Consider the following 24318-nt stretch of genomic DNA (forward strand, 5'->3'; position numbering starts at 1 on the left):
GTTCAACATCAACATATTCTATCATTAATTCCTCGCGCCCGCTAGTCCAACCGCAATAATCAATAATGGCAGATATTCCTAAGTTCCGCAATCTGAGCCTTACCCGACATGGCAATGTGTTCGTCATCACGATGCAAAAACCGCCAGAGAATAGGCTCAATTCCTGGTATTGTCAGGAAATTATTAGGGCGTTCCGCACAGTTCAGCGGATTCTGGGACCAGATTCCGAAGGAGCGGTAATCACAAGAGGCAGTGATGCCAAATTCTGGTGTACTGTATGATTATCAGGCGTTGTACCCAGAATCGAACACTAATGTTGCCTCTGTGAATCTCCAGGGCCTTGACTTGGATGAGCAAGATGAGAATCCCTTTGCAAATACCGATGGCTTCTATCCTGTACGTTCCGTGTCATAAACGAGTCAAACTTGTCGTCTTCTTGACATCTACTGATGGGTCAAAGATGCTCTACACGATCCTTGACTTCCCGTATCCAACTATCGCCCTCTTAACCGGTCACACCTTTGGCGGTGCCTGCCCTTTTGCGCTTTGCCATGACTACCGTGTCATGAATTCCAAACGAGGCTTCATCTCCATGCCTCCGGTTAATCTTGGTCTGCACTTTGACGGCATTGGGGCCCTGCCACGTTTGAAGCTCGGCCCGAAGGTTGCGCGAAAGATGTTGCTCGAAGCACATCGGTGGACGGGCAAGGAGGCTCTCCAGGATGGCATTGTGGATGCGATTGCGGAACCGGAGCAGATGTTTGATGTTTCCATGGACTTGGCCCAGAAGTGGGCGCCAAAGGCGAAGATGGGGTGAGTGTCTTTCCTAGAACGTTGATCCTGAAGATTTACTTGCTAATGACTGTGCGTCGTTTTGTAGGGTGTATGGTACTTTGCGGGCTGAACTGTGGGGAGAGGCAATTAAAAAGTTTCAGCGGATAAGTTATGTGCACAGTCGGGAGACAAGCACAGCGGCAAAAGTCAAGATTTGATGTAGTGGGATAAGTCCGAAACAAACTTCCAAGTCTAATAAGAACAGTACAGTGCAATTTTCTCACCAAAATTATAACATACTAGTAACAATCCATCTCGGGTGCGGGTCTTATATTTCTATTTATTCGCTGGTGAAAGTTCCTTGGAAAGTTTGAGGACTTACGCCACCGTGGTAGACTTGACTTCGAGCTGTAGCAAGCATTATCTTGAATTGAGGCTCTACTCTCCGACCTATCTGGACTGATGAAGAATAGTTTATCACATTCTCTCAACTGAGCCAGCAAAAAGTACTTCTAGAGGCCAGAACTCCTTGATGCACAAGTTGCTAATTCACCGACTATGACAACAGTTTCGCTCTAACTGACGATATGTGACAGGAGGAAAGCGTCCGATCACAATTTTCCTTGAGCCTGCCGGCCTGACTTCTCCCACACCTGCACCATCACATCATTCCTATAATTATCAGTGAAAAAACTTGGCCCTAATACCTTCTTCACCACTTTCCCTGTCGCACTCTTCGGCAGCTCTCCCTCCACAACTCTTAAAATCGTAGGCATCTTGTATCCGGCAAGCCTGCTCCTCAAATCCCTTCTCAAGTCATAAATAGTTAATTTCTTCCCCGCATTTCCATTACCTCTGCATCGGTATATCTTCTGATCATCGCGCAATGTCACCGCTGCAGCGATACGCTGACCATATTCGTCATCATCCACACCGACGACCATGACTTCACCAATGTACGGCAACGAGAGAACTTCTCGCTCAATATCCAAAGCAGAAATTTTATACCCGCCAGACTTTAAGATATCGATGGATGACCGTCCCATGATAAAATAGTTTCTTCCTTCGCGACGGGCTATATCGCCCGTCTTAAAGAATCCTTCCGCATCATGTGCCGCGGCTGTAGCGGTAGGATCATGCAAATATTTCGCAAACATCCAAGGACTCTTCACCAAGATCTCACCTTCATCCCCGTTAGAGAGTTTGATGGTGACGCCGGGAGCAAGATGGCCAACACTCCCCGCTGGTACATCCTCACAATCCAAAGGTGTTCTAAAGATCGCTCCTGCTTCCGTCGAGCCGTATCTCGTCAAAATCCGACTGTTTCCACCGAGAACCCCGCTCCAGAAGTTCTGCACGGGCTCTGGCAGCGCCGATGTGCCACAGAGTAAGATTCTCAATGACCTGGCGCCCTTGATGTACATATTCACCTCCTGCTCGGGAAGAAGCGCCAGTCTCTGTTCGTAGTACCGCATCATGCGCAAATATATGGTCGGAACGCCGGAAAATACGCTCACGCCGCCCTGTTTCCATCGCTCCCATAGCCATGGGATATCCACACCACCACTGCGGAATTCAACGCACGCACCCGCGAAGATGTAAGGAAGGAAATTAATCCCTACACCCGTGGCGTGATGCACTGGCAACACGTGCAAGATTACGTCTAACTCGGTGATATTGAAGTGGCTGTTGATTTCTTCCGAACAATCATGCAAGAAGGCACGTTTCATCACTGCACCTTTGGGGGGTCCAGTGGTGCCGGAGGTGAAAATCACAACGGCAGGGGCGTTGTCATCCAGGTACCGGCCGGTTGAGAGGCAAATTTCTTCTGGTGCGAGCGGAACGGGCTGAAAGGATGTCGCGATGGCTATGCAGCAAACGTCTAGGGTTTTCTCGGCCTTGATATGCTGGCTCAGTGAATCACCGAGGTTTCGACCGGCGGCGGAAGCAAGGACGGCAACACAGCGAGCTTTAAGCACAAAGTATGACGCCTCGCGGACGGGGAGGAGCAGAGCTAATTTGAGTTCTTGTTAGCATCTCCTCTCCATGCCGACCCGGATCTCCATATGGAGACACGGTCTCTAGGGGAGTAAGTCTAACATACTGATTGGCACCACCGCCGCTCCCAGCGCAACAATAGCCACAAATCCAACGGCATACTCGTAGCCTCCAGCGGCCAGCAATCCCACATACACTTCCTTACCCTCTTTCAAGTCCCTCGTCGCCTTCTCTCCTAAGCTTGCGCGTAGCGTATTTCTCAACGCAAGAACATCGGTGAGAAATTGGGTGTACGTCTTCTCAAATCCAAGATTCACATCCCGGACAGCCAGACGAGGCGGCTTGCGGTGCGCATGGCGGACCAGGCGTGAAAAGAAAGGTGATAAGGGGAGGATTGTATCTCCTTCGTGCGGAGGAATGAAAGATGTTCGGTCGAACTCCATGTCGGTGTACCTTGTCCGGAGGCGGAAACCACCTCCGATTGAACGGTATTCTTCCTTGGTCTAATCAGCCTCTTGGCACGCACACAACAGGCTACGCGGTCACTTAAAATTCAGTGTCAATGCAGGGTATCTTGTCAAGGGCACAATTCACCAAAGCCCGTTCATGGTTTGTTTTCTCGGCGATATAAGTAAAGCCGTCCTCTCTGATGAGCGACTATGGCCTGCATCATCCGGTTCCCACCTTGTCTATGGGTGCCCGCGCTGATAAACGCTCGCTCTTCTCGCTGCAGGCCATCGCTAGGGTAGCCGGAATCGGCAGTTCGGTACTTGTTCCTAGGTCTGGACAGGGCACGGGGCACCTCGTGCTGCATTTGCCGAGTAACTTTTTCACTTCGGAAGTCCCGAATGTTCTCGGCATTCCGGAGATTATGTAAGAAGGGCCTCGGGAAGTTTATTAGGCGGGCGGCCCGCTGTTTGGTGGAGCGGAATTTCAGACTTCAGAGTTGATCAGGATTTTCTTTGCTATTGTGGGAACAAAATTGGAAGGGGAATTATTCCCGGCACTCGGATGCCATCTAAGCCCCAGTAGCCCAATGGTAGGGCGTCAGACTTCTAATCTGAAGGTTGGCGGTTCGAGCCCGCCCTGGGGTGGCATATCTTCAAAAAATATTTTTTTGATTCAAATTTCCTCCGATTTCTTTTTTTGCAGCTATTACACAGTTCAATGCTTTCAGTGAATCCACGCCGAAATGGAGAAAGGCAAAGTGAAAGAGATCGAAAAGAGATGGCTCGCTAATCAGTACAACAGAGTGGTATATTAGGGTAAAATCAAGGTTGGATCAGAAGACGGAAAGGGAAAATGCATATGAAAAGGGGGGCCAGAAAACGTATAGCGGTATCTAGATGGGTAGGCTGGTTTTTCTAAGACTTTGATTTATCAGCAATGAACTCGTATGCGCTCGCTTTCATACTGCGAGGTCTACTTCGGGGAAATGCTCCCGTTCCCGTATGTGAATTGATGCCGTACTCGGGGAGGATCCCATCATCTAAAACTTCAAACTGGATCATCGGACGAGTGGCGTGAAGGGTTTCCAAAATCTCCTCGCTCCATAATCCTGTACAGGTGTTACCAACCAACTGGTAGTACGGATTGAGGAGTCCCCATATTGAGTCGAGGTCAATGTACCGGATTCTCATGAACTGTATGGCGGTTAGAGAATCAAGGGACTTGGCGGCGGCAATGATCAAATTCTCAAAAGAATTGATAAATGTCATATTGGTGATTCCAGAATGGTCAAGGGCAAATTTGAGGTTACCCTCCAACTTGGATTGCTCGCAACAACAAGCTTTTACAACCAAATCGATCGCTTTCAGCCTTGATCTCCTCTCGCTTTTTATCGTGGCAGCCCGTGCAACGTTAAATAAAGTGGAGCAAACCTTCCCCGTGAAGGTCAGTGATTCAAGTTGAGGGACAATATCTCCAAGAAGCCGGCACAGATGGCGCTCCACCTGGCACGCGCCCAACCATCGAGCCTGGGAATTGGTCTTGCTGCAAAATCCCTCAAGACTGATGTTTAGTCGGCTGAGTCCTCGCGGGAAGGTTGTCAGAATTTTCGATATTGTGGCTTGCGCCTCTCGTTTCGGTTTGGCATAAGTGCAGTTCCATTCGCGTATATTAGGTAGGGCAGAAACAATGTTGCACCAATGGTCATATTCTCGCATGATATTCCATGCACCTCTCATGATAAAAGTTTGAATATTGGGTAGGACCTCCAAACGTTGCTCATATGTCGAATCACTGCAGAAGTGCTTGATCATTGGAGGCTTCTTGCAATGACCACCTTCCAACGTGAGCATCTTGGCGTCGGGGAAGAAGCATGCGACATGATAGAAGATCTGCTGTAGGGTGGCATTGCGATTGGCGAACCTGAAATTGTGATTTGTACGACCATGTTCTATCCCATCAGTAACGCTCTGCAGCAATGCAATAGAGTCAGCGGGCGCTAGACTTTCTCCAGCATTGATTTCTCGGCGGCCTGACTGCAAGGCATGTGGTCTGGGCAGTCGGTCCCCCCAGACAGGAACCCAAATCTCAATATGGCGAACGTAGGGACCGAGATGTGGGTGGGAGCTGAACCACTCAGCGCTTTCCTGAAGGCCATCGGTTGTACCTTTGACTTGAACTAGACGGAGTCAGTTTGCGAAAGTGAAACACCACGAGATTATCAACTGAAAAAGCACTGACTGTGTCGATATATTCGTTCTTGTACAAGAGGCCTCCAAGAACGAGAAACCAAGGCAAGGTCAGATAGAGCCTTTCTTCGCGGGTGTCGTAGGGTCTTGCTCCAGCTAGACGCAGTGGATGATGCCGGAGTAACCGAGGCGAGCGCAGCGCCCCTCACGCCAAACAAATGATCCAAGACGGCTTCATGGATCTCGATCGGCAAGTCTTCAAACTGTAGCGGTGTGTGCTGCAGGTCCGACATCTCCAACTCGACTGAAATAGGTTGTGAAACAAAAGAATTTGACGATATTTCAAACGACTGAGATGATTGAAATGTGGTGCATGGCTTTGAGGGATGGTGGTCAAGCGGTGTAGGGGTAGAAGGAAGAGAGGGAGGGGGTTTGGAAAGAGGGTCGATGGTGATCAAATGAGAGGGCGGGACGGCGGAGAGCATCATTTCAGCCTTGCTAGTGCGTTGCGCATATATGGAAAGGTCACCGAAGGCAAACAATCGGTATCGCAGGAAGCAAGAGAATCTGTGATATTCCTAGCTGTTTCCATCGACTATTAGCAGATGGCCCGAGCTCTCACGATCAATTTCCTGATTGAGAATAAAATTTGGAATATTCATTTCGGGCAGAGCATCAACCGCAGCTCTCTGTCCCGCGGTCAGGACTTACACTACACCCTTTAAGACAAAAAGGAGCAAATTCTGGTTAATCAGGAAATTAGCGGGTATGGGAGATGATGTGAAAGTGCGGCAAGCAGAGACTCGTATGCCAATTTTAACGAGGAACGTGCTGGGGTATCTTGACGACCAGGCGGGTGCGAGACAAAAGAAGACAAACGGGGAAATGAAGAGGCAGAGAGCTGGAGAAAGGTCAGCGAAAGAAACAAAGGGGCCGCCAAAAATGCAGATTTCACAGGACAAGTGAGGGAGTCGAAATCGGCACCAGTCAATGACGAGGACGCGGAGAAAGGGGGTGTGGTGAAGTGACGATGATGATGTGACGGTCAACGATGATGCTGAGAAGGCTGTGAGGGGAGGCTTGGCGGCCAGATTCTGCTGCCCAGCTGCTATCCTGCCGCCCAATAGTGGCACATGGCGACCGTGACTGCTGATTGGCTGACATCATTATAACTCATCTCGCCAGACCGAATATTAGCACTGTCGTGATCACTCGACGACATTAATCGGACGTGCAGGACAGGCTGGCCGAAAGGAGTCGACAAGCCGCACCAGCAGACCTTATTCCATTAGCCTATCCCGCAGATGTTCCCCTACCTTGCACCCACTTCGCTCCGAGAAATGCCAGGCAGTCTTTGCTCAACGGTACAAGGGTTTGAACAACATTCCGTAAGTGCGCCAGGCGGTTGAAGCAAGGGTTGAATGTTCAATTAAACCTGGCTGCAGGGGTCTGGGGTTCCGGAACAGGGCGCCACCCCAACCACGCGCCTTTCAGGGGTTATGTGCCAGGCGTTTAATTGTGATAAGCTTCGGAAAGCCAAGAAGAACCCGAACGGTAAGATGGCCGAGCGGTCCAAGGCGCCAGGTTAAGGTCCTGGTAGGGGAAACCCTGCGTGAGTTCGAATCTCACTCTTATCAATATTTCTTTTTTTGGTGTTTTCTCATCTTCACATGGAGAGCAAAAATTTTCTCGGTCAAGCGTGGTGTTTTTGCAGTTGGGTTCGGAGGAAAATGGGGATGCTGCTGAGCATGCCACGCAAGGTCATGGTCTATTGTGTCCTGCCGGATGATCTGCCACACAAAACCAATCTTCTTTCTATTATTTTCCCGATCGGTATGAAATCGTGCCTTCGACAATCCAATCCCTACACTCTTACTTATTTCGAGACAGGTGAACCTGCATATCTCTTCAAGATACGGAGTACAACAGAGATAGTGGTTTGCCAGCATCTTGGGCTATAGGAGTGGCACAGGCTACAATGTACTGTACATATTGTCCGGCCCCTCCACAAATGCCGAAAGAGTTCAGCAGGTCGCGACAGGTGAGGGAGGCCCTGACAACTACTTCACACATTCAAGATCCTTTCCTTCCCCGTGCGAATAGGGTAGATAGGTACAGCAAGTAAGTCCCAGCTTCCAACCGCTCCATCACAATTTGAACCACCGGGAGACAGCCGCCAGTTGCCGCAAGACTTGCATCCGAACGACCCCAGACTATAAAGATCTAAAGACTAGACTTTCAAATGCTGTTAAGAACTCCTGCACAACAGCAAACTGGCAACATGGAGTCTGAATCAATTTCATACAGATTCAGAAGGCCAAGGACAATCTCGGCACAGTATACAAGATAAAGCTGGAGGGAAGTTTTATTCTGATGGAAACAGGGAATTGACTATAACCTAAGAAGGTAGAGCACCCTTTCAATTGGACTAGGACCACGCGCACCATCACAGGAATTATGCACCACTGCCATCTATTCTATGACAGTGGTTTCCATTAATCCTTCTTTTGTGATTTTGGTGCTGGCCTTGGTTTCATGGTTAATGGAGGGACGATACATCCCCACATCAGACACAATGATGCCGAGGATCCATACATTAATAGTGAAAAATACCAGGCAGGAAACAAACAAACCCGGCATAAATGTGGATATACCCAAAAATTCCAACCTGAACCCTTGCTGAAGCCAAAGAGCCTAGGATTGGAGAGTGAGCTTGTGCTTCACAACATCAGACACTGGAATTAGCCCTCATCACATACCTGCGCGGCAGCCCAGAGTGCTGCAGAAGTAGCTCCGAGGATAGGATGTGCTATCAACGAAGAATATGGGAGGTATAGCGGTAGGAATATAATGTACCACAGGAAATACTTTTTTTTTCAATTAAAATCAGCGGAATCCTCTCTCACAGCCATTGGATGAGAGAACAAAATAGAACCTACCTGGCTAGTGCACACTTTGTTGAACGCAACGAATGCAAATGTTTGGGCAAGCATGCTTCCAGCAAGGTCCTTCTTTGCCAGCACAAGTGGAATCAGAATAGCAGACAGGCTGAGTTGTGGAATGAATGCGAGCGACTCGAAATTATTCCCGGGGATGCCCTTGGCGGTGTTTGAAGATGATAGATACAGCAACATGTTGTATGGCGAAAAGTTGTGCCGGTGGTCCACGCGAGTGAGATGGTGTAAAAACGTATGTTGCAAAAATGGGAACCCGTAAATCATATACATCGCGACATTCAATGCTGTAAACACGCCCAAAGCCACCAACGTGAGGGTAATTCGTTCAACAGTAGCGAACCGCAAACCCCAGGCAATCAAGCTAGGGTTTTTGCTTGAATCTTTGTTCACCCTTTCAGACTGCTCTGGGTTATCCAGATACCAGATAATTGCCGGCCCATAAATGAACGGATAAATCTTAAAATGCACTCCCAATCCAAGCAGACATCCTGCTAGGATTATTCTCCTTTGCAAAACCGCCCACAGCAGTGCAATAACCATCACTCCCAACAGGCCTTCCGAGCTGCCCCTTGTACTGATCGTCGCTACCATAGGATTCAGCAACCATATACTGGCGTACTTTAACGCCCGCGTCACATCCATGGCTTGCTGATTCTTCATAATCAACACCTGGACGATCAACCAGCCCGCTACAATATCCGCAAATGCAAATAATGCCTTGCCAAACGAGAACCATAGGCTACCCAGCGGTCCAGATCCCGCCCATGCAGTTGGCACAAGCAACCACGCGAGCAAGGGCGTATACCTGTACGTAGCTCTGTCATACGGCGATTTGCCTCTTGACACAAACCTGGCAGCGTCGGTGAAGACGTAGTAATCGATATCTGTGTATTTCATGGCAGAATGGGCGTCTTGATAGAGCCCGTAGAACAACAGGGCTACGCGCAATATGATTGCGGCAGTGAACACCCGAGATGGGGAGGCAAAAAATGACGAAGATGATGCCATGACAGCAACCGCCTTCTCCAGATATAATGTCTTAAATTTATGATGGCCTCTCAACCGAACAGGAAACGTCCCTCAAACCATGAAAAGTTTCTAGTTGCTGTTGTCTCTCTATTGCTCCCGAGCGATGGATCGTAACAGAGATCTCAAGGTGCTGCGACAACAAATCACAGGGTCAGCTCTGACTGGACATCATACCCAGTAAAATCAGGGTAAATGTATGAGAAGGACTGAATCAAAGATAAGCGAGAACAGTGCAATTGAACAATGTACAATGCGAACTTGATCTGTTGGCTTGGAAGTTGAACGTCGTTGCGTTTGGTGGATGACTAAGCACACCGAAGGGGATCACCCTTTTCCTCAGGGGCTAACCACGTACTCCGTACACATACAGAGAATGCACTGATGACGACAAAGTTATGCAGGCTGTCCTTTGGGTGTCCAGTATTCACTGCCAGCTATCCACTGCGTGAGATGTCAGAATATTGAGAGTATACATAGCATCCGTCATCGCATAGCGTGACTACACTGAATTTTGACTGAAGTCAAAATCTATCGCCTTTTACAAGATATCACGGAATGAATCATTTCTCTGCTTGTAGTTCGACGGCAGCCACATATTGTATACCGCTTAACTAAAACCGTACAATATTCGGGGTCTCTAATCCGGTATCATACACTCCAACCCTTTCTCCAGCCGCGGGAGGTTCATGATCAAGAGGCTTAAGATACTGTTGACCCTGGCCAAACATCCCCACAGCGGGGGGTTGTTGAGTATAAAAATCCTCTTGGACGCTCGACCAGATGTTATTATCCCCCCATGTAATATAATCCAACATTTGCTGCGGTGAGGGCTGTATATATGGTGCAATATTCTGGTAACTAGGGAACGCAGCATTGCTAAGGACGGCTGTTTGGTCCATAGTGTGAATAGAAGGCGCGGTGTTTGATGTTTCCGATGAAGCGGTGGCAGACTGATCACTCATGCCGGCTGTGTGGGTGTCGCTTCCAGATGTACAGCTGCCGGCGCTGGTGTGGCGTGGTCGCTGGCTAGTTTCTAGGATTCGAGAGACTACCTCCAACGTTCTCTTGGCAGTTGGACTCCAGTTCTCCAAGCGCTCAAGGGCAACAATCGCCGTTTCAACTTGGTTTCTGCAGCTATCCGACGTTGCGTGCGCATGGGTGGCGGTTCCATCAGCAATAAAAAGCCCAAGGAGCGGAACTAGTGTGGCTTGGAAGAGGAGCCAAACAGCATTCCATCCTGTCATTTGGTTCAAGCGAGTAGTTGAAGCGACATCCCGAATTGTTTCATTAGCGACCATCCTGCATCTTTCAATAGCATATCTCTCTTCTGTTCTGAGTGCAACATAGGGGATACGACGCATCGCGTAGCTTAGCAAGACAGGACGATGAAGAAGAATACGCTGGCTTTGATACCGCCATCGCATCACGGTTCGCGTTGTAGAAACCGGATCTGCACTGGGTTCATGATCCTTTAGGAGCGGAGGAAGATTGTCATACCATTCGACCAACTGATTATCGAGACTGACCATTTCTTGATAGCTGACAATCGGAGAAGCTGCAAGAGCGTCTCCCACCTGAGTAGCTATTTTGCAAAACCGAGTGTTTTCTACTAAGGAAAGCGCATGAAAGGCAAGTTCCTAGCACATTTCGTCAGAATCGAGACCAGTCCTGCAAACAAAGAAGATCTATATACCTTGTTTCCGTGGTTATGTGGGAGTTTGGCTGTAATTCCAGGGCCCCACCGTCCCATACTTGGTCTACCCAACGTCATATAGCCCCAAGTGTCAAGGCAGAAGAGAGACCACCAGATCCTTCTTCGTAAATCGACAGAGAATTTTCTTTGGCTGTTTTGGCTAGCAGCTTCCTGATTTCCAATGAATTCTTTATGCAGACCTAGAACAGTGGCCATACGCAGAGCAACTGCCATAAGAGAATGTGCAAGGTTGGGTTGGCTCATATAATGTAAGTAATGGCCTCCCATTAAGGCAAGGGTCTGGATGGTCTCTAAATGCGGATTCCCAAGGGTATCCAAACTCAAATAGTGTCTAGCTTTTAGATAGTAGGACTCGTGGGATGTATCATCGGCCGTGTATGCAGCAATACTTCCAAGTGCAAAAACAATATTTTGGAGTGCTAGCCAACGCGGATCGGACCTTTTACGAACCAGGACAGTTTCGCGGAATAAGTGCTCATCCAGCAATGGAGCGAAGGAGTGGAAGTATGCAAAGTACGCGTTGGTAAGCTCCATGGGATTTACTTCCAGATGCCCAGCCGTGGAAGGTGGGGGCTGCAAGGACCAAGAGCAGTTATCCGGGAGAGGTTGTTTCTCCCGTTTCGCGAAGGGTTGCGGATCGGGAGCTCTGGAGAAATGCTGGGAGCTCTCGGGATCAATCCACATTATTACCCGCATAACAGCATTCACCGAAGATATCCCCAAGTATGTTGAGGGCCGTTTTGTTGATAAGGACAACGCGTTGACATCGTCGGACACAGCGGCGACGAGATCTGGGCTCCGGCATGTACGACTCTCGGTGGAATCATCGGGCATTGTCTGGAGGGATTCTAGGTTTTCATCTTCTGGGGGGAGAGGGAGGACATGGTTATCGACAGACGGTGGGGGCTTGGACACGGGAACAGGAAGAATTTCGGACTGCGGTTGGGTTCTCGAGGCCAGCTCTAGAAGGCGTTCGCGGGGGAGGTTGGAGAGAGATTGCAAAGGGATGGACGGAAAGAGTTTCTCAAACACGACTCGATACTCCTCGACGGTGGAAGATAGCTTTTCGACATGCCTATGGATATTGAGTGATCTATATCAGGACATGGTGGAGAGCAGCCGGTAGCGACGAGTCACAGGAGACCACGATCAAGGTCAAAAAGAAAATCAATTATTACAGAAGAGGGGTTGGAGAAATACCCAAGAGCATGACATTCCCCGGTGGTTATGATCGCCGTACCAAGACTTCAGCGAGAATGAACGAATGAAAACAGGAAGTGGATACCTTCTGGACGGGCGAGGATCCGAGTAATGACACAGATCAGTCTTTTTATACCACTGGCACGCCTCGCACGGCTGCTCTCCATCGCAGCGAATCTTGCGGCGTCGACATTGTTCGCAGGCACGCACCGTCGAGGATCTTTTTCCGCTCTTGCCACGGCCCTCGCGGTGACTCCGGGCCTTATCGGGATTCTCGAATCCTTCGAAAATATGGAACATGGATGCGATCAGGAGTCGACCGCTCTGGGCGGAGTGATTAACAGGGACGAAGATGGGCAAGGCGCCGGGGTGAAGGGAGTAGTATCCATAGACTTTAAAGTGCTTGAAAGGATTGCGAAAGAGCTAACCACAAAGCGGCCTCATGGAAGTAGCCAAGGTTGTCGCCACTAGTCAAGCCTTCCAGCAGCCCTTCATCCTCCCTCCATGCCGTTGCGTGATAATGAAATAATACAAACTAACTACACTAGCACCAAGCCATCCTGATTTTAGACCCAATCGTCAAGGTCTTGGGAGTTTGCTTGGGTCCGGAGCATGGGGCGCGGATAATATGCTGCTCGACTACGATGATGAATTTGACTCATTATTAGCCCTGAGTTACCGCCTTTTCTTCTCTGCCTCCACGTGGATTTTGAACTCCCGGGAGGACGACTCCGTCCTCCTCGTCGTCGGTTATGCTGAAGCGCTTATCCAATCTGCGATCCATGACGCCTCCCGTAATTTCCTTTCTCCGGCTCCGGATAAATCACGTGACTTTCGGATAAATAGATCCCGACGGCGGACGGCGTCAACCAGAGCGGACAGATCAGTGGACCTCGTGAAGGTCACGTGATGCTGACTAAAGAGGTCCAACCTTAAGTACTATAAATACCATACGTGTACCTCTGCTGTTTGAATTTTCAAATTATTTACAGTTTTCTTCACATACATTAATTGATTGGGAATTGATTGTCAATTGATTAGAAAACGGTTTCTAATCAATTGGCAACCGATTAGTAGCCGCTTGCCAACCAATTATAGAATAACCTACCTTTGCCTGAAAGCAGTCCTTTACCCGGCAGAAGACCCCATAGTGCAGAACAACAGACCCCAGCATCTGTATAATCAGTTATTAACTGATTGGTAACTGATTAGCAAATGATTGTGTTACTCACTGTTGTGTACTCAGGCAGGACAATCTCTCCACTGGCAACACCCTCAAGATACTGTTGGTAGTAGGCCTATCAATTCAATCATTTTTTAATCAATTTTCATCAGATTCCATCAAAACAACACATTTAACAGCTAAATCTACTCACATTATCGCGTAAATGCTTGGTAAGGGTAAGAAAAAAATCTTACGTGACTTGTTTTCAAGAGAGGTGCGCTCTGCTTAATAAACACCACGTGACCTTTACGAGGTCCACCGTGGCTTACATAAGTGGTCCGGGTCATCTGTGTCCTGCCTAGCGAACTGGCTTGTGGAACGCCAAGGGAACTACTCCGTACTCCGTAGTTAATAACCCACCAGTCTCTATCTTGGCATGACGAACGGCTGGCGACCTTCCCAAACCAGACAGCTACGACCCGGCAGCCCGTCGTGCTTACAACGATGGCAGGCAACAAGCGGTCGTGGGAAGGGAATTTGATCCAGAGACCACAGAACGACAAAGATATGGCGGATACTGAACAAACCTCTCCGGTTCAATCCTTGTTTATGTACTTCCGGAACGAGTTGGATGAGCACCACGACCGCCGGGAGCGAATCATCAAGGTGTCGCGCGACGTCACGGCATTGAGCAAGAAGATGTACGTAGTCCGAAATTTACTGATTAAATTTAGCTACGGAGTTACTGATCATTTAAATGTAGCATCTTCTCCTTACACAGGTAGAAATCCCGATCGCGCCAAGGGACGAAATACACCCATACCTTTCGTCCAAAGCAGAGTCAGTTATTGACGCACTCTCCCCAGAATTCGAAACCTAAACACTCCAATCCCAAAATCCATCGCCAAGGAAAATGCCGACCGTTTCTCTCAGATTGACACCCTTTTCAAATCCATAGCCGCTGATGTCTCCGGCCTCAATGCCTGGCGATACCAACACCAGACAACCTGGGGGGTGCAGGAATACATCGAAGCCCTCTCCTTCCAACACTATATCGAAAAGCAGCGACTAATCACCCTCGAGGAAGTAAGAAGTTCTCTGCCGCCAGAGATTCTGGTTACAGAGTCGGATTATGTGTTGGGATTGTTTGATTTGACGGGAGAACTGATGAGATTTGCCATCACGGCGATGAGCATGGGAGGGACCCGTCCGCGGGATACGTTGGCGAGTGCAAATGTTGATGGGCCGAGTGATGTGTGCGGGTCGGGTACGTCGGTGGAAGGAATCATGGTTGATCTACGGGAGCTGCGGGCGATGTTTGAGAAGCTGAATGTTCCGCGAAATCATTCCTTGATGAAGGATTTGGGTAAGAAGATGGAAGTTATGCAGGCGAGCGTGGAGAAGGTTGAGAAGGCTGCATACGGTTTGCTGGTTCGCGGGAAAGAGCGGCCTCAGGGTTGGATGCCGGATCTCTCGTCGAGTTCGGCGCCGGTGGAGAGTTATTGATAATTGGGCTGTCGGTGGGCGAGTGTTCTGGGTTGGCTGGTTTTTACGATATTCTTACGGAGGACTGCTATGAATGTCCTATGAATGTTAATGTAATGGGCCGAAAATGATATCAGATCCACATGTCGAATATCATCTAATTCCTTCAGGTCATCAATCCATAATAATAATTATCGCAGAAGCATGAACCAAAGTCATCTCAACCTATCCCCATTGCCATATATTCTGTTTCTGTAGCGAAACCATTACCAGGGTCAAAAAGAATCCTCCAAAAAGAACGCCCCAACGCATACAAGAGCCAATTGACACCAATTAATTCAAACACTTGCACCTCATCACACCTTCCTCGGATCCTCTTCCTCATCCAAAATCCCGGACTTAATCAAGTCCTCCGGCTTTGGCCGGTTTTGGATCTTGTGCTCCAACGAGTCCGCCACCATATGTCTTTCCAATTCTTTGGCATGGGCCTGCAGGGCCGGAGCGGCGGTGGAGGATGGAAGGATGTTGCCTACAAATGGCGTTATTAGCAGTGCATAAGATATATGTTATGTATGTACTAAGTCATCTAGGATGACTAGGGTGGTGGTGGCGGTGGGCGCACGTTCGATAAGAGTATCTCTATCCGGTCTCTTTTCTAGATGCCGCTTGAGGCTGTCCATGGCGCGATGGCGAGCGAGTTCGTGCTGTGCAGCTTGGAGGGATCTAAATATTCGGGTCCCATACAGGGGGATGTGCTTAGCATTGACGTGCCGCTTTTGTTTGTAAAGGGGCTACTTCTGTGCAGTACGAACGGCTGAGACGTACGGTGCAGCGTTTGTGTCCAGCAGGATATGTCTGTCCTTGAGCTCCTGGGGGTTCGGACGGCGCTGGAGATATTTCTCCAGCGAGTTGCGCCGCTCTAGGGTCGGCGAAATAGGAGACTCATCGACACGCGGGGAGTCAGTCATGGTGCGGCAGCTCGCTATAGAGGACGTTCGGAGCGAAAATACGACAGGGGTTACTGGCAGTTATGATGAAGTAGATTGCCCCTTACGGCGATAATTTCTATAAATACGGTGTACAGAGAGAAGGCGAGGTACAGATCGTGTTTTATAGCTTGGATGAATTGAGGGTTGTTTGTGCACACGCCACTTTACGGCGATGAATGACGATGCCGTTGGTGGTCATGTTGCCCCGCTCCGGTTGCCCTGTGACGCCTAGAGCCTGCGGGGCGACCGGCCGCGCCCTGTGCTTGTGGCAGGGGTGCTCGCCCAGGCAACGAGCAGTCCCAAAAAAAAAAAAAAAAGGTACTACGTACTCCGTATTCCGTAAAAATAAAACATAAATGAAACACTCAAACTAAGGGCATCCCACGCGCACAGCATGTCACTTGCAATGCTGTTTAACATCAAAGAGAGTCATCCAGGCTGTGCTCTGAGGAAGTTCCAATAGTTAAGCAAATAGGAATCGATATTGACTTGATTCTCTGATCACCTTTTTACGCTACAAGATCACTTGAATACAGATCTTTTGTTCCAACATATGTACTCCGTCTGGGGTACTCCATAATCTGTTTTTATTTGATGCGCACGGGCTTGCAAAGGGCTCCGCGATGACACCCCGTCGATAAATGGATATACAGTCCCAGCCTGCTGAATCCTTTTCTTCACAGACACCTGAACACTCCGTATTGGTGTACTTTCTCAAGGACTCAAGCGGGGCTAGTGAGCTCAATGAGAGCCGTGTGTGTATCCGTCACTTCAACTACCAAATGAAAAAGGGGGCGAAACAAAGAATCTCCAGGCTTGCTGGATCTAGGCTTACATTGGAAGAGCTTGTGAAGCTCCGACTTCGATGCCCAATCCTATCTAGCCCACTACAAAAGTGGACGTCGGCTGACATGTTTGAAATTCCCGTGATTTACTCCTTTTTGATGTGAACTGCCCCGTGTCGCTGTTGGTACTGTCCCTGAAGTTCTTTTGATCGATTTACCCTGCCTCGGAGCCTCTCTTGGGCAGGCTCCCCCAAGAGTGCAAAAAAGATGATCCTTTCACCAGAGAGGATTCCTTAAGCAAGCTCACCGCCTGAAAGAACAATGTGGGCCTAGGTAAGGCATGACTTTGTCCAGTCGTTTTATCGTCTTCCAGCAGCTTGATCGAAGTTGCCTTGATACAAACAAATAATATTATTGGTGAACAATCCCATCGATGATGGACACGAGGAGAAACTCGACGCTACGGGTGCTGTGAGCAGTTGGCAGCTGAGCAGCTGATTAGCGGTTGAATAAATACCCCGCACTTTAAGCCCTTCATATATAGCCTCCCGCGCGCGGAATCTCCAACATCGGTCATACATTCGCATAGCTGTCGCTTGGAACACTAAGACCACTTATTAAATTTACCCAATAATAAAGCCTACTATTCAACAAGCTCCTCCAGCAATGGCCACAAACAGTCAACTTACCATCAACCAAGGCCACAGCAGCTGCCCTGCTTGCGGTGCCGGCATTTCGGGTGATTCGAAGACCTGCAATTCTTGTGGAAAAGTATGCCGTTCCTCGGTTTATTTGCTTCTCCTTATATTCCTCTTCCGCCTAAATCGAGCTTCCATAGTGCTAATATGTGATTTGTCCGTTCAGACTTGCCCGAATTAAGACATCGAACGACCCAGCGATTCCCATACCGAAAGGACGATTTACCGTAGCGCAGTTTTCGGAGATATGGAAGCCTATCCGGCTTCTTTCTATAGGGAAGGATGGGACGATGGTCGATGAATTTAGGGAGCCAACACCCAGTTGAAGCGAGTTGTCAGCCAGTGATTTCGAGCTCAGGAAATACGATGTGGGAGCGCAGCTCATTGTTGATATTCCATTGCAGTGCTGCTAGAGTAGGACCCTGACCAGCTATTCCGTGAAGAGCGGCAGTAGTATTTATGCGAAGTCACAAACTATTTCATATTTAAGCATGCTAATACCTTTAATACACCATTTTCCTTTGGGAATGGCGAAAGTGTAGATCATGTCGAGAAGTTCTCCTGATAGCTTGAAGAACATCAAAGCCGAGGGTGCATCTTTCCGATTCGATTTGCAGCTACTCATTGCTTTTAGCTTATAAGCAAAAGCTATCCCGAGAACTTTTTGAGCAAGTACTCACTTTTGAGACTACTATGATTCTTGATGATTCACTTGCAGTAGTTTAGAATAACATAGAGAATCTAAACTCACAGTAAACACTGGCAGCAAGGCTGTAAATCACCAACATTCCTTGTACGTTTCACAATAACTGTATCCTTATTGAAGGTTATCCCCTGTAATCCGAGTCAGTCGCACAGATTGGGCTGCTATGTGATTGTTAACACATTCTGGGACCACCATCACTTTTTTTAGAGTGTCTAGATCTGGAAGACCTAACACTGTTCCATTCTCTTTGAAAGTTGTTGCCTTCCTATGTTCCATGAGCTCTACAAGCCTTCTTGCACGGGGGATCCCTAGAAACAGGAGTGAGGCATACATTTGATATTCCATATATTGCCATCTGAACAGGTCATCTAAATGCCATAACATGACGAGTTGTAGGTGAGATATGTAGATTTTTTAAGGTCGAGAAAGTATCCTAAGACATGGTCAGATTGACAGCAAGATGCAATACATTTTTGGGGGGGGGGGGGGGGGGGAAGGTCAAGGATCGGCTCTTCCTTAACCCAAGCATACTCTCTTAGCTGAAAAATTCATTCGTCAGTAGTTACTTGATTCTGTTTTTCATTAGAGGCAGCTGAGTGGGGGAATATCTGTTCAATGATCAGTCAATTCTAGCTTTCACACTGTTTCCCCTATATTTCAGGAGGTGCAGCTAAATGCATTCTACCAGAGAGATAAACAAAAATGTTAAGTGAGAATAAATAATAGGAGTCAAATTGTCAGGATTGTCAGCCAGTTAGATGGGCCCGCCACCAATCCAAGGCTTTGTCAAAGTGTACTTACAATAAAATGAGTGTCCTTTAAAAGGTATTCCAGCACAAGGCGCCTTCCCAAGCTTCCAGTCACCTCTATCTGTAGCTGACATTATCCCCCTTCTCTCTCTCTCACACACTCTCACACACAAACCGCTCAAATTTCTGTGTGCGATGTAACTGTGGCAGTGAGGCAGTCTATTTAGGACGACTTCTTCACAGGGGTATCGTGCTACAAAGCCACATTAGTATTACTCAAGTCAGGTAAGTGATTTCAACTTCGTTGGTGTATAGGTTTGGATATGTACGCACAAATCTCGGGCAGTTATAGGGGCTTACAGGACGCTTGCAATAGTCTGGCATACCAAAATGACAGCACTCGCTCAATAGTGGTTCAATGACAAAGCCATCATGTGGATTGAGACAAGGAATGTCGCCCTCAAGGTCTTCGCAGTAGCCACAGAAAGTGAAGCCATACTCAGGGATGTTTTCAGAGACTTTGAGGTTATCATGAAGTTGACAGGAAGATCTGGGGAGTGGAATGCACACATCATCACCTTGATCAGTAGGGATGGCCATGGTGCCAACCATGAACAGAGCAGTCGCGGTGAAGATGGAGAGGAACTTCACGCTTGCGGTCAGAAAGAAGTCTTAACGGACGCGTGGGAAGAGAGATTTGAGCTCAAGAGATCAACTGAAGTGTGGCTTAAAAAATTTCCTATCTGGTTGTGGGCGAGAAGGGCACCTTTATATAACTTCACGAAAATCGTCTTAGATATCAAAATCAGGGAGCACCTGCCTTCCCATGATAAAGTGAAATGTATCGCCCGCAACCTTTGTCAGTTAAGATATCTCCTTGGCAATGGCCTGACTTTAGTTAGATCAGGCCGGGAAATCATTCAGAAAGCCATGTCATGTCCAGATGTCCAAACTTGAGGCCAATTGCAAGCAGAGGTGTTTTGCTGCTGGGGGTAGGGCTGAGAAATTTCCGGAATGTTGTTCCCCCTTTCCATCAATAGGAAGGGCGTTTAGCCCTCTGACCATGAATATCACTATTCACTGTTATCTGGTTGCAGATTGCTCTGCGGGAATCCTGGATTGGGGCCCTTGGCATGCCTTGTATAAACTTGTCTTTCTGTCCGTGACCATGCGGATGTCACCTCTCCGTGAGGGGTTCAATGGAATGCTGTTTGGACCATAGAGAGCAATAGATTAAGTTGCAGAAATATTGGAAAGCATCTCCCTGTCTTCCTCTTGTGAAGCGAAGTCAATATCCCTGTGCTCTCTGGGCCATGACTAGAATAGGCAGAGGTAGTGATATAGGATTTGAGGCCTTCATTTAGCCTGCATTCTTAACATCTGTAACCTGGGCAACAATGGATCCTGAGATGCAGGATGGAGAACAAGCGGAGCCTTTCTAATCCAGGACTACTGTATTGGTTTAAGGCTCGATCGGCGAAGAGAAAGCCATCAACATGTAAGAGGTTACCTTGAATGAAAAATCCATGGGCTATACTGGATGCTTCTGGAGCAAGAGGAACAATTCCCCAGCCTGGGCTTGTTCAGATCGACAACGCCAGGAACATGGCAATATGGGATTTGGTCCAGAGATATGGTATCAGTGGCTCCAGCAAGCTGACGACCAGAACTTTTCCACAATGTGGCCATGGAATCTTCATTTCTGGAACTTCCTTCCAACCAAACAAGAGCTCGCGACCCTCCATGGCTAACCGGAAAGCCCTGGTAGCGGATGATGATGATCGCATAGGATGAAAGCGCGCCGACACAAGAGATAAGGAATCAGGATTGCACCAATCAAACAAAGCAATCCCCGAATCAAGGCAGTCCTCTTTTCCATGCGTATCCTGGCGAGGACGAACTAGGAGCGACTTGTACCCGACCACCAGGAGTCGTTCCATCCGAACACCCAGAAAACGACAGCGGCGCCAAGTGCTGCCGTCCTGTCAGTACAACATGCGTCATGGGATGACAGATCACTAACTAACATAACAGCACAGGAGGGAGACCCATAAGGGTGGATGCTTGCAAGTGTGACATGTAGTTGTCGGGGAACCCTCAAACCGACGCAAGAATCATGATAAGAGACTTGTGGGATGAAGCCATATCTGGGGTAGCTAGGGATAAGACATGACTACCATTGCATCCATTGCATTCAGAACATGAGCACTTCAGCTCACCTTGGTTGCCATTTGGTCCTGATCACCAAATCAACTTCTCTCTCTCCATCTGTGAGGATTCAAGAATCTCTTCTTTTTGTCTCTTTTTGCCCCCCTTTTGTATTATTTTTCCTTCTACATGCTGTCATCTGTAGAGAACATTACCTTCCCTCGAAATGTCAAAAATATATGGAGCGATTCTGTGTGCCTGCTGTCTATACATCTGGCTTTTGCACTGATCACTATTGATGATTCCAAGGGCATGGAGGGTGCCTTTTTGGCGCATCCTGAAACATTTCCTTCTTGGCCTTGCTATCTGCATGGACAGATAATCACGCACGTGTCGGTTGGTAGAGGTTGTTCAACAGTGTCCGAAGAAGCTTGAATAACACTTTAGAGCTTATTGGAAGCAGAGATCTCTCTTTATAAGCAGTTCAGGTGAAATCTTTGGGACTGTTATAGGTGCAAGAAAGTCTAGTCATTTGCAAATCAACACTCAGAGATTCAGATAAGCGAGGAGAGAGATTCAGTGTCAAAGCACCAGTCTTGACAATACTCACCTACATGTGAGGTTAGAAAAGGTTAGGGATACTAACATGGTCTTAACTCATAACTCCTTTTATAATTGGAATAGGGGAACCAGAGCTAGAAGCAAGATATGTTGGAAAACAGAAAACGGGCAGCAAGTTTAACTGAAGTGGGTCGAGATGCTTAGACATATCTACCTTCAGGGTTGCCACTTCTGTTCTGAACAAGACCATTGAATGCATCAGGCGCCCATGGTTCAATAAACTGTGATGGAAGAGCCTGTCAACAGGCTGCCCATTGCCTCCCCAGAAGGTTATGTGTGCTGAGGTGTCCTATGTTTTCTGGCGAGGTTTTTGCTAAGATCCTGACTGAAATGATGGAGTGGGCATCTCTCAAGGCCAACTAGCCCGCTAAACAAGAACCACAAATACCTTTCAATTCAGGCGCTCTAACTCGCTCTCAATCCTCTGGTCAGACGAGACCTCAGGAAAAACTCTATATCGGATCAAGGAAGATCTGACACGAGAAGCTGGAGACTAACTACATGGAGACCAGCGTGCTTCGTACGGTGAAAAGTGTCTCTTTTATTGAATGGAGAGCAGGACGCGCTGTGCCAAACCCAGGTAAGCTTTGTGCCCACAAACTCTCATTTCATAGATCTGCCCAAGGAGGTCCCCAAGCTTGTGTGAGTTACCGCAAGCTGGCCAGAAGTATCAATCCAAAACTAATTGAAGCATTGGCTTAGCGTCAACGGATATAGCTGCTATCTCACCATTGTTCCGAGTGAACTCGGCTCTAAGACTGAATTTCGAGATACGAGGAGAATAAAATGTTGCTCGCTATTGACGTGGGGCCGACTTAATTTCCGTTTCGGCTCGGCAAGGTGAGGATCACGTGCACAACAATGTTCAGGAGAGTCGGCCCGAACTTTGCGGAGTTGGCTTCGGTCGTCGAGCTGTAAACCCTAGAGAAGAATTTTCACACCCTTTACAGAGTAACAACTTTTAATATTGACATCGCTATTATAACAGGTTGATTCATAATTACAGCCTTGTGGTACAATCAACAAGACATGCAAGCCTTTCCAATATCGTACATATCAGGCAATCCAATAGGGAACTAATCCATCAAGGAAATGCCTCGATTATAAGGGGTTCGAACAATAACCATTCACACACAGGTGACAAAGGCAGTCCAAGAGTCCAGATATCCTTTTAAACAAGTTAAGATCTCGTAGGCCCCAGCCAAGGCCCATACGGATTGCGTACAAAAAATGGTCATACCGAAAATAACTTTCAACTCAAAACTGCATCAAATCATCTCGTCCTTCCCCTAGTATTCACGGATTTATATCTCCATCCTGTCGTGTGGTCAAAGTTAATTTTACAGGCCGGGCCTCGAAGAATGGAAATGCGACCAAGCCTGACAGACGAAAGTGGTGCTTTGATTATGCCCCCTCGTTGTCACCAACTCTGATCGTTCCTTCGTTGCCAATTCCGTTGGACCAGAAGCCATCAATACTAAGAGTGCTATATCAGGGGTTAGCATTCCTGAATATTTTAAAATGTCAGTGCAAAGCTTACATGGACTGCATGCTATCATGGGAAACAAGGAGCCAGTATCCGAACACTCCCTGTGACAAAATATCAAGGATCGCATAGATGATAATCTCGGCGTCGACGCTCATCCGGCGTGTATTGGATGATGCAGCCCATATGCTGATCAAAATTGCCAGGTTAGTACAGCATAAAATTGTTAAAGAAAAGGGAACAACTTACATTGGATAGATTAGGAGCAGAACGAGGAAGTATCCCGCAATCGAGGAGTAAAACGCCCTGGTCTGATTGTCCTTTGCCAATGTTGCCCTGCGTCCATGGAATCCAGTATGATATACGACAGTGAGATATGACAAGCATGAAATCGTGAACCATGCCCATCTTGTACCATGTTCGCTAAAGACACTGATTAGCCCAGTAACGAACATGGTAATATTAGCAGCGACCGAAATGAGAAGGCTAGCTCCATTCATCCCCGCCAACAGGGCCAAGTTGATAAGGATAATAGTAAACGTTAGGCCCCAGTTGAGCCAGCGAACCCAGAAGACCTGGCGGTAGACTTCCTCCACTGTGTCAGGCGCATTCTTGTGTTCCTGGCGAATGCTAGCAACATTATAGCCAATACCCTCTCCCGTGGCCATAGCGAAATAGGCAAGGAAGGAGATGGTTGTTACGAGGGATGTTAGGACATGGAAAAGCCGTTTTTGCTGAATGATATTAGCCTTCCGACTGATGCCGGAATCACGGGTCTGTGTCCTTTCCTACTTACCACTACTACTCTGGCACCCAGAATATAGAAGATCAAAGAGGAGACGAGCATTAAGATTGCCACGACCCTACCGTCAATCAGTGAGTATAGCTCTAGGGCTTAGCGATCATCTCTCATAACACATACCATAGTGCTCTTCGTCCTGTATTTCCAAGCTCCTGAAAGATAGGAGGCTTTCCAAGTGTAGGAATATGCGGATCATCCATCATTCCAGGGGCCTTAAACATGTTTTGAACAGAGTCGAAATTGAAAAAGAGGCTTGAATCAGATCTAGCAGGTAACAAGTAGATCCAAATGAGAGCTGAAGAAATATTCTATCCAGAAGCCTGTCGAAAACGCGACGCACTTTCTCACGCACTCCGTTCTCCAGATAGCTCACTGA

At 47.9% G+C, this 24318-nt stretch overlaps 13 protein-coding genes and 2 non-coding genes across 17 annotated transcripts; 8 read left to right on the plus strand and 7 right to left on the minus strand.

The window, feature by feature from the left end:
* Window positions 1-65: 65 nt before the first annotated feature.
* On the plus strand, window positions 66-1076 carry CIMG_08113 (the record flags this gene model as incomplete). Of its 3 annotated transcripts, XM_004445036.1 has the most annotated exons (4): window positions 66-275; window positions 337-396; window positions 461-813; window positions 881-1076. In XM_004445036.1, 4 exons carry the CDS (start codon window positions 66-68, stop codon window positions 990-992), a joined length of 735 nt encoding a protein of 244 aa, XP_004445093.1. In that variant the 3' UTR covers window positions 993-1076. The 3 variants fall into 3 exon arrangements, with proteins under 3 accessions (XP_004445093.1, XP_004445094.1, XP_004445095.1); XM_004445037.1 differs by having other exon boundaries at window positions 115-396; XM_004445038.1 differs by having other exon boundaries at window positions 212-813.
* A 309-nt stretch (window positions 1077-1385) lies between these two features.
* CIMG_08112 (uncharacterized protein) lies at window positions 1386-3215 on the minus strand (the record flags this gene model as incomplete). The annotated part of the gene is made up of 2 exons (XM_001240948.2): window positions 1386-2788; window positions 2879-3215. The coding sequence occupies 2 exons, from the start codon at window positions 3213-3215 to the stop codon at window positions 1386-1388; spliced, it is 1740 nt and encodes a 579-aa protein (XP_001240949.2).
* A 579-nt stretch (window positions 3216-3794) lies between these two features.
* Window positions 3795-3866, plus strand: CIMG_15074. The gene has a single exon. It is a non-coding gene; the product is annotated as a tRNA-Arg (tRNA).
* A 5-nt stretch (window positions 3867-3871) lies between these two features.
* CIMG_08111 (uncharacterized protein) lies at window positions 3872-6326 on the minus strand. Its single transcript, XM_001240947.2, has 3 exons — window positions 6120-6326; window positions 5461-5990; window positions 3872-5398 (listed from the first exon to the last, which is right to left on the minus strand). The coding sequence occupies exons 2-3, from the start codon at window positions 5894-5896 to the stop codon at window positions 4137-4139; spliced, it is 1698 nt and encodes a 565-aa protein (XP_001240948.2). The 5' UTR covers window positions 5897-5990; window positions 6120-6326; the 3' UTR covers window positions 3872-4136.
* On the plus strand, window positions 6014-6374 carry CIMG_08110 (uncharacterized protein; the record flags this gene model as incomplete). The annotated part of the gene is made up of 2 exons (XM_001240946.2): window positions 6014-6107; window positions 6172-6374. 2 exons carry the CDS (start codon window positions 6014-6016, stop codon window positions 6372-6374), a joined length of 297 nt encoding a protein of 98 aa, XP_001240947.2.
* A 587-nt stretch (window positions 6375-6961) lies between these two features.
* CIMG_15075 lies at window positions 6962-7045 on the plus strand. Its single transcript has one exon. It is a non-coding gene; the product is annotated as a tRNA-Leu (tRNA).
* Window positions 7046-7880: 835 nt separating this feature from the next.
* Window positions 7881-9636, minus strand: CIMG_08109 (GPI mannosyltransferase 1; the record flags this gene model as incomplete). The annotated part of the gene is made up of 3 exons (XM_001240945.2): window positions 8348-9636; window positions 8168-8275; window positions 7881-8102 (listed from the first exon to the last, which is right to left on the minus strand). Exons 1-3 carry the CDS (start codon window positions 9371-9373, stop codon window positions 7881-7883), a joined length of 1356 nt encoding a protein of 451 aa, XP_001240946.1. The 5' UTR covers window positions 9374-9636.
* A 330-nt stretch (window positions 9637-9966) lies between these two features.
* On the minus strand, window positions 9967-12764 carry CIMG_08108 (C6 transcription factor). The gene is made up of 4 exons (XM_001240944.2): window positions 12519-12764; window positions 12309-12396; window positions 11088-12183; window positions 9967-11031 (listed from the first exon to the last, which is right to left on the minus strand). Exons 3-4 carry the CDS (start codon window positions 11940-11942, stop codon window positions 10006-10008), a joined length of 1881 nt encoding a protein of 626 aa, XP_001240945.2. The 5' UTR covers window positions 11943-12183; window positions 12309-12396; window positions 12519-12764; the 3' UTR covers window positions 9967-10005.
* Window positions 12765-13925: 1161 nt separating this feature from the next.
* CIMG_08106 (translin-associated factor TraX) lies at window positions 13926-16000 on the plus strand. Its single transcript, XM_001240942.2, has 3 exons — window positions 13926-14174; window positions 14237-14254; window positions 14340-16000. Exons 1-3 carry the CDS (start codon window positions 13978-13980, stop codon window positions 14977-14979), a joined length of 855 nt encoding a protein of 284 aa, XP_001240943.1. The 5' UTR covers window positions 13926-13977; the 3' UTR covers window positions 14980-16000.
* On the minus strand, window positions 15076-16074 carry CIMG_12095 (RPEL repeat protein). Its single transcript, XM_004445039.1, has 3 exons — window positions 15784-16074; window positions 15581-15681; window positions 15076-15487 (listed from the first exon to the last, which is right to left on the minus strand). The coding sequence occupies exons 1-3, from the start codon at window positions 15924-15926 to the stop codon at window positions 15315-15317; spliced, it is 417 nt and encodes a 138-aa protein (XP_004445096.1). The 5' UTR covers window positions 15927-16074; the 3' UTR covers window positions 15076-15314.
* A 318-nt stretch (window positions 16075-16392) lies between these two features.
* CIMG_13266 (uncharacterized protein) lies at window positions 16393-17161 on the plus strand. Its single transcript, XM_004445040.1, has one exon. The coding sequence runs from the start codon at window positions 16589-16591 to the stop codon at window positions 16895-16897; it is 309 nt and encodes a 102-aa protein (XP_004445097.1). The 5' UTR covers window positions 16393-16588; the 3' UTR covers window positions 16898-17161.
* Window positions 17162-17398: 237 nt separating this feature from the next.
* CIMG_12094 (uncharacterized protein) lies at window positions 17399-17756 on the plus strand (the record flags this gene model as incomplete). Its single annotated transcript, XM_012358560.1, has 2 exons — window positions 17399-17503; window positions 17613-17756. The coding sequence occupies 2 exons, from the start codon at window positions 17399-17401 to the stop codon at window positions 17754-17756; spliced, it is 249 nt and encodes an 82-aa protein (XP_012213983.1).
* A 1561-nt stretch (window positions 17757-19317) lies between these two features.
* CIMG_08104 (uncharacterized protein) lies at window positions 19318-20387 on the plus strand (the record flags this gene model as incomplete). The annotated part of the gene is made up of 2 exons (XM_001240940.2): window positions 19318-19726; window positions 20353-20387. 2 exons carry the CDS (start codon window positions 19318-19320, stop codon window positions 20385-20387), a joined length of 444 nt encoding a protein of 147 aa, XP_001240941.2.
* Window positions 20388-20468: 81 nt separating this feature from the next.
* On the minus strand, window positions 20469-21116 carry CIMG_13267 (uncharacterized protein; the record flags this gene model as incomplete). Its single annotated transcript, XM_004445041.1, has 2 exons — window positions 20469-20867; window positions 21105-21116. The coding sequence occupies 2 exons, from the start codon at window positions 21114-21116 to the stop codon at window positions 20469-20471; spliced, it is 411 nt and encodes a 136-aa protein (XP_004445098.1).
* A 1511-nt stretch (window positions 21117-22627) lies between these two features.
* CIMG_08103 (opsin 1) lies at window positions 22628-24288 on the minus strand. The gene is made up of 5 exons (XM_001240939.2): window positions 24063-24288; window positions 23937-24003; window positions 23390-23874; window positions 23195-23329; window positions 22628-23140 (listed from the first exon to the last, which is right to left on the minus strand). The coding sequence occupies exons 1-5, from the start codon at window positions 24161-24163 to the stop codon at window positions 23059-23061; spliced, it is 870 nt and encodes a 289-aa protein (XP_001240940.1). The 5' UTR covers window positions 24164-24288; the 3' UTR covers window positions 22628-23058.
* Between the last annotated feature and the right edge of the window lie 30 nt (window positions 24289-24318).

The sequence above is a fragment of the Coccidioides immitis genome (assembly GCF_000149335.2).
Source record: "Coccidioides immitis RS genomic scaffold supercont3.3, whole genome shotgun sequence".
Lineage (NCBI taxonomy): Eukaryota > Fungi > Ascomycota > Eurotiomycetes > Onygenales > Onygenaceae > Coccidioides > Coccidioides immitis.